The sequence below is a fragment of the Antechinus flavipes genome, chromosome 4 (genome assembly GCF_016432865.1).
Source record: "Antechinus flavipes isolate AdamAnt ecotype Samford, QLD, Australia chromosome 4, AdamAnt_v2, whole genome shotgun sequence".
In the NCBI taxonomy this organism is placed as follows: Eukaryota; Metazoa; Chordata; class Mammalia; order Dasyuromorphia; family Dasyuridae; genus Antechinus; species Antechinus flavipes.
In genome coordinates, this window is record NC_067401.1 from 364289975 (window position 1) to 364305033 (window position 15059).

At 43.0% G+C, this 15059-nt stretch overlaps 1 protein-coding gene across 1 annotated transcript in view; it reads right to left on the reverse strand.

Moving 5' to 3' along the window:
- Window positions 1-204: 204 nt before the first annotated feature.
- ARHGAP30 (Rho GTPase activating protein 30) overlaps window positions 205-15059 on the reverse strand; it is a 30571-nt gene continuing 15716 nt past the window's right edge. The window contains 11 exon segments of the mRNA XM_051998210.1: window positions 205-2786; window positions 2903-3177; window positions 4083-4436; window positions 4439-4462; window positions 5066-5143; window positions 5222-5325; window positions 5508-5679; window positions 7034-7161; window positions 7430-7537; window positions 7645-7727; window positions 14816-14960. Of these exon segments, the coding sequence (XP_051854170.1) occupies window positions 1071-2786; window positions 2903-3177; window positions 4083-4436; window positions 4439-4462; window positions 5066-5143; window positions 5222-5325; window positions 5508-5679; window positions 7034-7161; window positions 7430-7537; window positions 7645-7727; window positions 14816-14960 (3187 nt within the window). The 3' untranslated portion in view covers window positions 205-1070.

Below are 15059 nucleotides of genomic sequence, written 5' to 3' on the forward strand. Positions count from 1 at the left end.
TGTGGATAGAGGAACTACTTGTTACTATTTTGTTAAAAGTTAATTATACGTTCTTTTTCTACCCCTAACTCTAAATAGAAAGTTTACTGTCTTTAGTACAGTCATTTGCTTTTTTTTTTTTTAATTGTGCATTTGAACATAAGTGCTTATTGATGAATGTTACCTCTCCTCCAAGGTCCTTAAAACAGGAATCATTTCAACATATACATTAAAAAATACATCTTTTATTTCAAACCACTTACAACCACAGACCTAGTCTCTCCAAACTGGATCATATGACCTTTTTCCATCGTAGGAAACAATAGCTCTGTGATTAAACTCCATTCTTTCCCCACCCCATTATGGGGCTATAAGGAAGGGAGTCTTTCCAGGATTCTGGAGACCTGAAAAGTCATCAGAGGACACTACCATTCCCCCAGCTCCCTGGAGATTGAGTGGGAATAGGTTAAAGAACTATATGGAAGGGGCACAGGACCACCTGATGCTAATTCTTCAATGGGTTTCTTGAACATTTATAAAGGACTGGTTTGGAGTCTGAGGACATAAAATTTTCTTATTAGTAAAATGAATTTAGACAATACCATATATGGTGTCCTTTTGCCTCTAAATCCATGTACCAATTTTCATGCAATACCCGATTTTTACGCAATACCCAAGAGAACAAGAATAAAGATGGGTAGCTCTTTAAGACATCCTAGTATAACGGATAAATATCCCTAGTGAAATATGGTGGTCTTTAGGAAGAGGGAGCTCCAGCTTCAAAGGAGCACAGGGATTTGGACTGAGTTCCCATCTATTTTTTCAATTAAAACCTTGTGTTTTGTCTGCCTGCTTCCCTCTGCTGATAGGCCTGTCCACTGGGGCAGGACCTTGATGCTAGGAGTGTCCCAAGGGCTAATTCTGTCTGAACACGTTTCAGATGATCCATGGTCCTGACTTTGTACAGAGTGAAAAACAGAAGGTAGGGGTCAGAGCCCATGAAATAGGAATCAATCCACTGATGAAAGAATTGCTAGGGAGATAGCCGAACAAAAGATGGAGCCTGTTGAGTCCAAATACTCCAGTTCTACTCAGAGTCCTTCCCCCTCCCCAAGGCCAGCATGTGCCTCAAATGCATAGGTTCTGCGTTGGGGGGAAATGACAGTGCTAAGAGGCTGGGATTCTCCAGGTGGCAAGCTGTGTCGGCTCCGGGGTCCAGCCCCTTCCCGACCTGGGAGTAAGGGCTCCAAGCAACTGAGAGGTCTAGAATCAGAGGCTGAGGACAGAATGGAAGGAGAGGTACTGGGAAGGAGGTTTCCATCCCCACCCCCAATACAGGTCTGGGTCCTCCTGATAACTTGAGCCTCTGTCCTCTGCCTTTCTCGAGCTAATGCAACAGCAGCATCAAAGGAAAGGCTCCCTCCATTCCTCCAGGAGGACCGGGAGGCACGGATCCTTTGGACTCCCTCTCCAGGTGTTCCATCAAGCCTGCCAGGCCGTGGGCATGGGTTTGCTGGGGCTACATGGATCTTGCTACCTAGTGTGCTAGGCATCTTGGCAAACTGTGGTTTGGGGGGTACTACAGGTACAGATCTGACCTGTTGAACTTGGACCAAGGTAGAGGCTAGGCGCATGCTCACACTGCCTGCTGAGTCAGGGAGCAACACAAAAGAAGATGGAGCACAAGAGTAGAGGACACAGGTCTCAAGGGTAGTCTGCCCTTCAGGTTCCCTGTTTTCTGGCCTAAGAGAATGTGATTCTATTCCTTCTACCCCAGAAGGGTTGTCGGCATGAACTTTGACATTACTAGACCTCCAAGGCCCTCCTGGGTCCAGATCCCCTGATAGACTATCCCCTTCAGCCTCCTGATCCTCTGCCTCCCCATCACCACATTCCCTGTCACCACTGAAGGTATCATTGATATCCTCAGCATCCCACTCAATGCTTCCTCTATCTTCCCCCTCCTGTCTTCCTCCAGAGTCTGTGTTCCTGTGCCCACTTTCCTCTCCAGACTCAGTCTCTCTGTTTTCATCAACTTTGTTGCTGTCTAAAGTCTTCCAGTTCCCCTCGATGTCCTGGTGGGTCTGGCTATTAGCTTCCCCACTCCCTACATAGTTTCCAGCCTCTACCTGGTCCTCTTCTCCCCCAGTCTCCTCTTTCCTGCTTGCTTGCTCTTGTCCCTCAGGATTCTCTCCATCAGCCTTCTGCTCTTCCCTTGACTTCTCATCTTCAACTTGTGTCTCTACTCCCCTCTTGTCTTGGTCCTTTGTCAGCAATTCTTTCCCTATATTTCCCTCGTGTTCAACTTCTACCACTCCCTCAGGTCTCTCTTCACTCTCAGTTTTCTCTCCCCTAATTGCCTCCCCATGCTCTACTTCCTCCCTGCTCTCAACTTCCTTTAGCCCTTTGGTCTTCATTTCTTCAACCTCCTTTTTTTTATTTCTCTGTCCTTTCTCAACTTTAACCTCAGGTTCCAGACTACCCTTAACCTCCACATTAGTTTTGAAAACTCCTTGAGATTCCTCCCTCTTGTTTTCTCCAACTTCCTTATAAGCCCTTTCCCCTCCTTCCTCTGAAAAGGTTTGACCTCTATCAACTTCATCTTCAATTCTCCCTAGATCCTCCCCTCTTTGGGGTCTAGGAACCAAGAGGGGGCTTAGGTCATCATAGGCACTGTGGAAAACATCCTCTCCAAAGTCTTCTTCAGGGGTCCCAGGATCTGGGGAGCAACAACTAGGAGCCAGGACAAACAGTGCCTCATCCAAAGACAAGTCATCCAGGGGGGGTTCCACAGAGAATTCTTCCACCTGTAAGCAAGAGCAACCACTGCTCAGGGATTCATATGCAATCAGATCTCCCCCAGAATGATATCAGCTTGTATTCTTAGCCACCTCCCAGTTGTATCCCTCTTCTTCCTCCTTACCTGAGGTCCAGCACCCAGGAGCTCTTCAAGGTAACCGATGTTAGGGTCATCTTCCCCAAGAGAGCAGGTTCCTTCTGCCACAACTGCCTCCCTGGTTTCCCCACCAGCCCACTCTGTTTCTGAGCCACTTCCAGAATCTTCCAGAAAGGAGAAGGAGTCCTGTACCTCCTGGGAAAGAGAATCCTCTTGGACTGGGGGCAAAGAGGGCCCTGGCATAGGGGATTCAGAGCTGGTGACCGGAGGAGCTGGAGCTAGGCTTGTCTCCATCTTCTCATCTGCAGGGAAAGAAGTATTCATTTGTCACCAAAGGTACTAATTACCCTTGATCCTTACTTGTACTCTCTGGGCTAGTCTTCCCAATGCCAAGTCTTAGCTTCAATAATAATAGCTTACATTTATGTAACAGTTTATGATTTGCAAAGCATTTTACAAATGTTATCTGATTTTTTCCTCACTACAACCTTTGAAGGTAGATGTTATTATTATTTCCATTTTATAGTTAAGAAAACTGAGTCAGACAGGTTAAGTGATTTGCCCAGGATCACACGGCCAGTAAATGAGGCAGAATTTGAACTAGGATCTTTCTGACTCTAGATCCAGCCCTCTATTGACTGTACCACCTAGCTAGCTTATGCCTGTCACTAATACTCCTCATCAAAGATAACTCATATTCCCCTCATCACAAATAATTCTGACCCCAATATGCCCCATCACAGATATACCTATTACTCTGGTCATCAACTCTCATGTCCCTGATATACCCGACTCTACTTAATAATTCTACCACTGTAACACTGATCCTCCGGCCAACAACATTTCCTGTATCTGCCAGTCACAAACCCTCTTTCTTACTCCTTTGGAATTCCCCAGTACTCTGCCCATTCTCAATTCTAATTCACAGTTCCAGGATCGTGGCTAAGGGGAATGGGGAAAAGAGGGAAAGGGAGAAAGAAGAGCAATGGTTAACAAAGAAGAAAGAAACAAGGTAGAAATGTATAGAAGAGAATATTGAGGGGGTCTTTCCTCCATAGATGTCAAAGGGAAATCTTTGGCTTACGCTTTTTCTACTTCTTTCTCATCGGAGAAAAGACCTCTAAACTTCATCCAAGTATCTAGTCTCTTAATCCCTCCAACTCTAGTCCCTTTGATCTTTTCTTCTCCAGATGCTAGAATTGCTCACCTCGGGCCCCAGAGCCAAAGCTTGGGCCAGAACTAGGTCGGGCTTGCAAGGCCGGACACTCAAGTCCTCGAGTGAGCCGAGCCACTGCTGTATTAGAGATGATGTTGGGGGGAACGTTGAGGATGGAGGTGATGTGCAGGGGCAGGTTGACATTGTAGGGGTCCGAGATATGCACTCCAGCACAGCGCTCTGCCCGATTGCAAGCTGCTGCCCGACCTCCTGCTCGACCTGTTCTCGGGGTGCCTGGCTCAGAGCTTGTCCCACTCTTTGGCTCCACCTCTGCCTCCCTCTCTCCATCTGCTGCTATAGAGACGTCTTCGAGACTCTCCAGCTGAAGGGTGTTTGGATGAGAACCGTGGGCTTCCCCAGTCCCTCTGGCTCTGTGGAAAGAGAAAAGGATGGTGTGGAAAGACATGTCCTTGAGCTCTCCAACACTGCCCTATCCAGGAGTACTCTCCTCCTTCCCTGCCCCAACCACACAGCAGAATGAATGCCATGAAGATGGGGCTCACCTGTCACTGAAGGGCAATTCCCACTTCCCGGGAGATTGGGGTCCAAGATGCCACTAAAGCTACCAAGCAGCAGCATCAACATTCTTCTTATTTTAACATGAGAAGGAACACCCCCATACCCAGGGAGCACCCTCACACACAGGGAGCACCTACACACAGGGAGGACCCCCCTCCACAGGGAGCATCCCCACACCCAGGGAGCACCCAATTACCTACGCCAGCCCCTTGTTCTTACCTGTAGCCTCACATCTTATACTCTCCCTAGTCTGCACCTCGGCCAAACACATGTCCATATATACTAACTAACCTCTTCATATACTGTGGCTGCACGTGCACACACACACACACACACACACACACACGCTCCGTTCCCACAGACATATACCTCTGGAGGCACCTCCCACTGCACTCAGAGCACACCCAAAGAAACCCAGCCACTGCTTTCTCCTCCTCCTCCTCACCCATACCCACCATCACTAGCTCCTGCTGCAGCACTCAGTGAATCCATGCTCTTGGCTGGCCGCAGGGACGCTTTGTCGGCTTTTTCCTCTGTAAAACAGAGCTGTGAGAAGGGGCAAGGGCTCAGGAGGGGCCCAGAGAGTGCCGCCCCATCAAACACCTACTTACCCCTGTCCTCACCCACTCTGGGGGGCTTGCGCTTGGTATCATGGCCAGAACGACCCAGATTGAAGATGGATTTCCACTTCCTGACCTTAAGAGACCCCTTCCTCCTTTGTGAGGAGGAGAATAGAGGAAAAGACAAAAGTCAATAGCTGGAATTGGGGAGGAGGGGGAAGAGTAGAGATCTGGGATAAAGAGTTAAAATCATGAAATCTTAGGAAGTGAGGTCGAAACTAATTTAAAAAAAGAAAGAAAATAGAAGGCATGGCAGAAGTGGAAGTGAAAGGATTACTTGTGGTCCCCAATCTCGATGATGGTATGATAGGGCCGGATCTGTGGGGGGCCATCACCAGCTTGTAACACGCTGGGAAGGTGGTAGGACAAATGTCTGGATAAAGGCTCCTCAGGGCTGACCATGCCCCGTGATGCTGGCAGCATGTGCCAGTTATTCTCTGCCTCGCCACCTAAGAAAGAACAGAAATCAACTTGAACAATAATAAGAATCTATTCTTTTTTTATTAAAGCTTTTTATTTTCAAAACATATGCATGGATAATTTTCAACATTCACCCTTGCAAAATCTTGTGTTCCAAATTTTTCCCTTCCCTTCCCCATCCTTCCCATAAACAGCAAGTGATCTAACATATGTTAAACATGTGCAATTCTTCTATACATATTTCCACAATTAACATGCAGTACAAGAATCAAATAAATGGTTAAAGAAAAGGAATAGACAATTTTCAGATGAAGAAATTAAAACCATTTCTAGTCATATGAAAAGGTGCTCTAAATCACTATTGATCAAAGAAAAGCAAATTAAAACAACTCTGAGGTACCATCACACACCTCTCAGATTGGCTAAAATGACAGGAAAAGATAATGATAAATGTTGGAGGGGATGCAGGAAAACTGGGACACTGATACATTGTTGGTAGAGTTGTGAAATGATCCAACCATTCTGAAGAGCAATTTGGAACTATACCCAAAGGGCTATCAAACTGTGCATACCCTTTGATCCAGCAGTGTTTCTACTGGGCTTATATCCCAGAGAGATCTTAAAGTAGGGAAAGGGACCCACATGTGCAAAAAAATGTTTGTAGCAGCCTTTTTTGTAGTGGCAAGAAACTGAAAACTGAGTGGATGCCCATCAGTTGGAGAATGGCTGAATAAGCTACAGAACTGAATGTTATGAAATATTATTGTTCTATAAGAAATGATCAGCAAGGATGATTTTAGAGAGGCCTGGAGAGACTTACAGGAACTGATGCTGAGTGAAATGAGCAGAACCAGGAGATCATTATACATGGCAACAACAAGATTATAAACTGATCAATTATGATGGACGTGGCTCTTTTCAACAATGAGGTGATTCAGACCAGTTTCAATTGTTCAGTGATGAAGAGAGCCATTTACACCCAGAGGGAGGATTGTGATAACTGAGCGTGGATCACAACATAATATTTTCACTTTTTGTTGTTTGCTTGTGTTCTTTCTCATTTTTTTTCCTTTTGGATTTGATTTTTCTTGTGTAGCAAGATTATTGTATAAATATGTTTACATATATTGGATTTAACATATATTTTAACAGAGAGAGAGAAGGAGGGAGGGAAGAAGGGATAGAAAAGTATAGATAGGAGGTAAGGAGCGATGAATTGGAAGTCCAGAAATCTGAATTTTAATTCTGACTGTAATATCAACTAGACACATGATATTAGAAATGATATTTCTCTTGCCTGGCCTCATTTCCCCTTTATTAAATGAGAGGGATATACCAAGTCATCTCTAAGATTCATTCTAATTCCATATAGGAGGAACTTACCCATAAGAGCAGCACCCCCAAAGAGCTGGTCAACGTGTGTGAGGATGAACTCAACCACAATGGACTGCACTCTCACCTCCATGAAGGCTGCTGTCCCATTGAATCCAGAGGCTTCTATGTCCTTAGATCTGGAAGGAGAAAAGGCAGGGGAGTGTACCTGCCCCTCTTCCTCCCTTCACTTCACAAATGCTTCTTTTCTTTCCTCCCCTTCCCTCCTGTAGAAGCTGCCCCGACCCCAAATAGGGTGCCCACAATGATCTGACTGCCTGAGTCCTGTCACCCATATCTAAGCCTCCAAAACCCTCCCTCCCATCTCCACAAGTCTACTTTCCACCCCTTGCACCCTGTTTCCTGAAAAAACCGAACATCTACAATTCCCAAGGCGCCCCCACCTACCTAAGCAGATTGGGGGCCCACACAATGGCGAGGTTTCTAGCGTGCATATTGGTCTGCGAGCTGAATGAAGCCATATGCACCAGGTGACGCATGAGGTATTCCAAGGTCCTGGAAACCAAAGGAGCGGGAAGGGGGTGTGAAATGCGTCAGGGAACCCAGGCAGGCCCAGGACTGGGAGAGAGGTCCAGATTTATGGGAGGCAGGAGCACAAATACCTGTAGTGTGGGCCAGGCAGCTCCCCCAGGACGTCCCGGATCTTGATGAGCCGCTGAGGTTCTAATTGCACAGCTACTGCCTCCTGGGGAGGGGAGGGAGAGTGGTGTGAAAGCCTTGGAGGAAACTACTGTTCTGCCCCCAACTCAGAATCTGCTCCCCCTCCCCCCCCAAGCCCCTGACCCACAACTGTAGAATTGTAGATGGCTACACTGAGCTTTAACAGAAGAACTCAACAGGCATGTGGCCGCAAGGCAATCCTAAAAGCCAGCCATTATTGCTGGCTGTGTAATCTGGGCTAAGCTCTCTGGGTTTCAACATCCTGAACACGCAGAGATTGAACCTGATGACTTCATAGACCTTCTGTCCATCTCTGAGATCTCAGGAATGTGGGAACTTCCTCCAGTAACGGAGACTGCAACTCCATCCAGTTATATCCTGTGAATCTTCAGCAGGAAATCCCTCTAATACGGTAAAGGCCTTCTAATTCTCTTCCTATTGTACAAATAGTGTCTGTCTATTAGTTATTCCTACACTCTCGCCACACTAGCCCATTCTCTTTTCCACCTCTCTAATGACATCTTTGAAGGCAGCTAGGTGGTCTGGTGGATAGAGTGCTGAGCCTGAGTTCCTGATTCAAATCCAGCCTCAGACACCAGCTCAGTGATTCCGGATGAGTCACTTAACTGTTTGCCTCAGTTTCCTCATCAGTAAAATAAGCTGGAGAAGGAAATGGCAAATCACTCTAGTGTCTTTGCCAGGAAAACCCCAAATCAGACACAACCGAGAAAAAAAAAAAAGACTAGGCAATAAAAATGACATCCATTGCATAATTTTTGGTGATGGGTTACATTCAATTCATGCCATTTGGATGACCTAGAGTTTTTAATTTCTTTGTAGATGAAATATCGTATAAATCACAATCATTGGAATGATATATATATTTTAAAAGATATACTTTTATTTCAGAGCAAAGCTTGAAGTCATTTAAAGAATGCTGCAATTCAATCTATTTAGCCATTATTCTCCTTTCCAAATCTGGTCCCAATTCATTGTTCTTCTGTGGTACATCTAAAATATGTATACTGATGGACCAACTCTTTGAATTGTCCATTCAATTCAAACTTTTTAAATAGGGAGCCAGTTCACTGTCCCTCAGACTGTTGGAGGGCCGGACTATAGTAAAAACAAACACTTTGTTTTGTGGGCCTTTAAATAAAGAAATTCCATAGCCCTGGGTGAGGGGCTCACCCCTCAGCTGCTGCACCTGGCCCGCAGGCCGTAGTTTGAGGACCCCTGGTAGACAATAGACAGTCTCCATTCACTTGATTTTTCTAGTGTATGTAGTTAGGCTAATTTCTTTTAAAGGATTGTGAATCTAGTTTGGGAAGATCTGCAACATCCCAAGGCTTGGGTTGATCAACAACATGACATCTGATAATATGTATAGAAGAATTGCACATGTATATGTTTAACATAGATTAGATTACTTGCTGTCTAGGGAAGGGAGCTGGTGGGAGGGAGGGAGAAAAATTTAGAATACAAAGTTTTGCAAGGGTAGATGTTGAAAATTATCTTTGTATGTATTTTGAAAATAAAAGGCTATTATTTTTAAATGATGGCAACTTTAATTTTATAGTTAATAAATGATACCACAGGATTTAGTATTCTATCTTTTAGTCAGCTATGAAACTGTAAAAATATGATCTGCTGTGGGTTATTGTTTGAAAAACATCTGCACTCAATGTAGGTATGGATTATTCCATAGAATAATAGAATTCTATTTTGTAGAATATTCCATTTGAGAAGGCTTGAGCTCAAACTCTACCTCAGATACTTAAAAGCTGTGTGATCCTGACCATATTATTTAACCTCTCTCAGCCTCTGTTTCCTTATCTGTAAAATGGGATGACAATAACATCTACCTCCCAGAATTGTTTGAGTATCCAAAGAAAATAGCAGATGAAAAGTGCTTTGCAAATCTTAGAGCACTAAATAAGTACTAGCTATTATTGTACTGATAAAAATGTTATACAGATGGAAAAGTAGCCATACAGGCTAGTAATTGTTCATATTCTTCTAGTCACCTTTTCTAGAAAACAATAAGTTATTGTCAAAGATTTTTCCTAGCATTTAGAATCATCTTCTCCAGATAACCTTGAGAATTAAGCCCTCAAACCCACAAAATTGTATACCTTCCAGCACAAACCATCTTGTTTTCTTTGGTGTCATTTCTACTTCCTCATAGAGCATATTCTGGACTGTGATGTTGGACTCTGAATGTTAAGGCTTCCATTGTAATTAATAATGAAAAGAGTTTGTTACAAAAACATTTACAGAGCTTTTCCATTTTCATCTATTTGTTGTCTTCCTGCTAATTTCATCCTTAAGTGCCCTCAGAATGACTTTGTTTAGTTTGTTCTCTTACCAAAATTCTTAAAAATTAGTTTTAAATTCCACTTCTCTTTAATATTTTTCTATTCAATATTACTCATAATGTCCTGCTTTTCTCCATAAGATTTTCCAAATGAGTTTATTCTCTCAGGCAGTGTTGCCCTTGGTAACTATATCTCCCTTTGATAAAGAGATGGAACATTTGCTGGCTTAGGCAATTTCTAGGTTCTTTTGGTTTCTTTCTTGTGGTGACTGATTTATATCAGTTAAACTTCCTTAGGAAATGATGACAGACTAACTCAGTCTATTATTTTATCAATTTCCCAGTTTGTCTAATTTAAACAGGCTGGAGCTGCCACAGTTGCTTGTCATATCTTCAGTTCATTTTTTTCTTTCCTTTTGATATTATTTTGATATCTTTGCTGTTGCAAGTTGATCTGACTATATGCCACATCAATAACCAGTTTTGTCTTAGAATATAATTAGTTTCATTTTGTGATATTATTTGAGATTCATCATGCTTAGTACCTTCACTAGTATTTTGTTTTTCCAAATACATATATAGTTTTCAACATCCATTTTTGTAAGATTTTGTGTTCCAAATTTTTTCTTCCTTTCTCCCTTATCTCCCCCATCCCCAAGATAGCAAGCAATCTGATATAGTTTACATATATACAATTCTTTCTAGTGCCTTCAGATTCTCTTATCCAAATAAGTATTAATATCATAAAGATGTGTTTTTGTGTAGCCTATAAGCTTTGATCTCTCTTGGTTTTTTTTAAACTTCTGAACCATGTTTTACAGCATTTCTTTTGCTGTCATTCTCTATGCTCATTTTTGCACTGGTTGCTAAATGTTAAAGTACATGCTGATTTAATCTGAAGAGTTTTAGATAGTTTTTGTACAATTTCTCTACTCCCTCACTCTCTCCAACAAATGCTGACTAATAAACTGTGATTATTTGCTTTGTAATCTTTTAAAAATGTCAATGATGCATACTATAATGAGAGATAACCTAATATTCCATAAAATAATGTTTCTTGTTGACCTTGGATGTGTGACTGGAGTGAACTAGAATCCAGTTTCTTACACTGTGGGTTGTAACCCCATATGGGATCTCATAACTAAATGTGGGAGTTGAGAAATTTTGATTTATTATCAGCAAATGTACGATTTGTCTATCTTTGTTATATATCTATATATCTAGGGTCACATAAAATTGTAGGGGATGAAAAAATGTCACAAGGGGAATAAAACGCCCTGAACCAGAACATCTAATAAACCCAACTCTACCAACGCCTTCAATTTTTCTCTTCAAGGGGAAACCTGGAAATCTTCCATTTCTGTGTAATTAAGAATATGGCATCATAATCATAGATCACAGAGATCCTAGAGCTGAGAGGAAAACTATAGGTCATCTGATCCAATTTTCTTATTTTACAAATGAGAAACTGAGGCCCAGAGAGATGAAATACTTTGAATAATATAAGGGACTAATAAGGGGCAGTAGTCAAGAATTGAGCTTAGATTCTTTGATTCCATGGTCAGCATTATTTCCATTATAATAGACTATCATGTATGATTCAGATTCATTCTTATTACATGTCCACTCATTGGTCAATGGAAAATTATCATATACTTATAGTACAAACAACTAAGTAAACATTTATAGACAGTCTAAAAACTGTAAATCTTAGCACCAATTACCCCGTTTCCTCCCAACTACTTTGCCACTAGAGAAGTAGTAGAATAAAAAGGCTAGAGTCATTTTGTATTTTTCTCGATACCATAGGTTCTTATAGCCAAAAAGTTTGTCACTAGTAGTCAGCCTCTTTATATTTGTCTTGGCTGGTCCTCTGCAAATATTTACAAGGAGAACTGAGAAGTTTTTAACTTGGCAATAATGCTAAAGATCAGTGATTTTATTGCTGGCAGATAAGCACACAAAAGAATGGAATTCAAAACATTCTGCCTTAGGCTTTATCTAGCTTTTTGGATCCTAGCCCTTGGGTTTTTCAAGTGCCAAACAGGAACATTAAGAAGAAACTTCATCCCCAAGTCAGTCAACTAGCATTTATTAAGTACCTGTTATGTACCAGGCACTGGACTAAGTAAGCACTGGGAAATTTTTTTTAAATGGAAAAAAAAAAAAAAAAAAAACAGCTCCTGTTTTCAAAAGGCTCACAGTCATTAGACTGCAAGGTGAGGGAGACAACATTCAAATAAGTGTAGAAGCAAGATACATACGAGATAAATTGAAGTTAGTTAGTCCCCGAGGGAAGGCACTAAAATTAGCAATTACTGTTATGGAAAGGTATCTTGCAGAAGTCAGGACTTACATTGAAACTTGAAGGAAGCCAAAGATGCTAGCAGGTGGAGATAAGGAAGGAGAACTTTTTAGATAAGGAGTATAATCAGAGAAAATGCCAGCACTTAAGAGACTGAGTGTTCTGTTTGAGGAACAGCAAGGAAACCAGTGTCACTAAATTATAGAGTACATGGAGATGAGAAAAGATTGGGAAGGTAGGAAGGGGCCTAGTTATGAAAGACTAAAAGTCAAACAGATTTGGTGCTGGAGGTGTGATAAGGAATCTTTGGAGTTTATTGAACAGGAAGGTCATGTTGTCAGATCTGTTTTTAGGAAGATCACTTTGATAGTGGAATGGAATGGGGAAGAGAACTGATGCAGGGAGACCAACAGACTACAGCTATAGTCCAGGTGTAAGGTGATAAGGGCTTGTATTGGTGTGATTATATAGTAATTATAGAGGTATTGTTAGGCCTTGGGGAGGTGGGGGTGCAGTGAGAGTGAGGAGTCAAGGATGATATCTTTCTCCAATCCCTCTTAATTTTAGTGCCTTTTCTTTATTGATTACTTCCTTTTTATCCTGTATTTAATTTGTACATAGTTGTTTGTATGTTCTCTCTCTCTCTCTCTTTGGATTGTAAGTTGCTTGAGATCAGGAACTGTCTTGCCTTTCTATGTATCCCAGGGTTTAACATCGTGTCTGTCACATAGCTTATCGATTGATTGACACGTAGGTTGTGAGTCTGAGTGACTTGGAGGATGATGGTACCTTCAGTAGTAATCAAGAAGTTAGGTGGAAGGGTTTGGAAAGAAAGATAATGAATTGCATTCTGATTGTATTAAATGTAACAGGTCTATGAAAATCTAGTACCAGGTGTCTGAAAGACTGTTGGAGATTTGAGACTGGAGGTCATCAGAGAGATTAGGGCAGGATAAGTAGATTTGGAACTGTCAGCATTGAACCGATAAGTAAATCCATGGGAGCTAATGAGATCACCAAGTGAAATAGTTTATAAAGAGAAGAGGGCCAAAAATAGAGCTTTAGGGAACTCTATGGTTACTGGGTGAATTGTGGATAAAGATCCAGCAAAGGACACATTAAAGAAATAGTTCTACAGGTGAGAGGAGAACCTGGAGAGAGAAGGGTCATGAAAATCTAGAAAGAAGAGAGTATTATGGAGAGTAATTGACAGTGTAATAGGCTGCCCCGAGGTCAAGAAGAAAGAGGATTGAGAAAATGCTATTGCACCTGACAGTTAAGAGGTCATAAGCAATTTTGGAGAGAGTGGTTTCGGTTGAATGATGAAGTTGGAAGTCACACAAAACTCTTTGGTGGCTTTGTTAGTTTGAAATGGGTTGAGGAGACTCAGGCTGACAATTAAAGCTTCATCTGGAGAAAAAACCCAAAAATACTTTTTCTAATCCCAATTTAAATAGTGGGGTAGAACGAGAGCTCCATGGGGAGAAGAACAGAGAGGTAATCAGAAAGACAGACTTCATATTAACTTGGAAATGTTCACTAGTTTTTGCTGGCTACCGGCTGAGTCCTGCTATCAGGGCCTTCGATTGTAGAGACCCTGAGAGCTTCAGCCCTTCCTGACCTGGAACAGACTTCTATTAGCTGCAGCACCCCAGCAGATGGTAGCAGAGGGAAACTAAGTAATTCTAGCTAGAGACCAGGGCAAACAGTAGAGAGCAGAAATGCAGTGCCTACAGAATTGAGCAGAAGGCAACATGACCTCACCAGGAAACAATGGAGGCTCTGAAGGTGTAAACTGCCCAGGTAAGCACATCCACTGTCTATACATGTCACTGTGTACCCTGGTCATATGTATTGTGTGTATATGTGCCCTCCCCCGAACTGGTGGGAGAGCGTATCTCCGTGGGAACCAGGGGATCTTTGAGGGTCACTATTTGATGAAACGTTGGCTTGGATCTCACCTGTCTTTTCTGGTTAACTTCATGAAATAAATAAACAAATAGGGGAGGGCTCTGGTGAATCATGGCCTGGGGGCTGCTCAGACCTGGGGCAATGTTCTGGGACAGGTGTATAAGTGTATGTGGGGAGGGGGGAGATGCTCTGGGCTCCACAAATAGCCATAGTCTGTGCCTGTAACCACTCTTACACCCCCCCCCCCAACCCACCTTCTCAGTTTTATTCAAAGAAGGAAAGAGAGCGCATGTGGAAAAGAAGAATGACGGAGGGAGTGAAGAGAAAGTGTCGGGGACAAGACGCGGCACAAACTAGATCTGTGTCTGGTGTTTGTTTCCCTTATCATACTGTCATGGTCAACTCTGGAAACAGCCATAGGTTCCTGGTACTCTGGGTTGAAACATCCTTTTTCCGGGGATTCCCGGGGTCGGGGAACCGCCCGAGCCGGTGCTGGATTTTGGAGGGAGACCCCTGGAACGTGGAGGTTTTAGAAAGCATCCATCCTGTGTCACCCTGTCCCTTTCCAGCTGTCACTCACCGCGAATTTGTCGTAGAGCCGGTAGGTGAGCAGGGGGTCCGGCAGTTCCCGAAAATAGGCTTTGCAGAGGGAGGAGACACAGTGAATGTCCTGCAGGTAGATGTCCTTCCGAAGATCCGGCCGGCGCTCTGCTTCAAACTCCTGCCTGCAGACAGGGGAGAGTCAACAGGCCCAGTGGGCCCACTTCCAGGGCAATCAGGGAATGTGGATTGAGGAGACAACAGATAAGGAGAAAGGGTTCCGG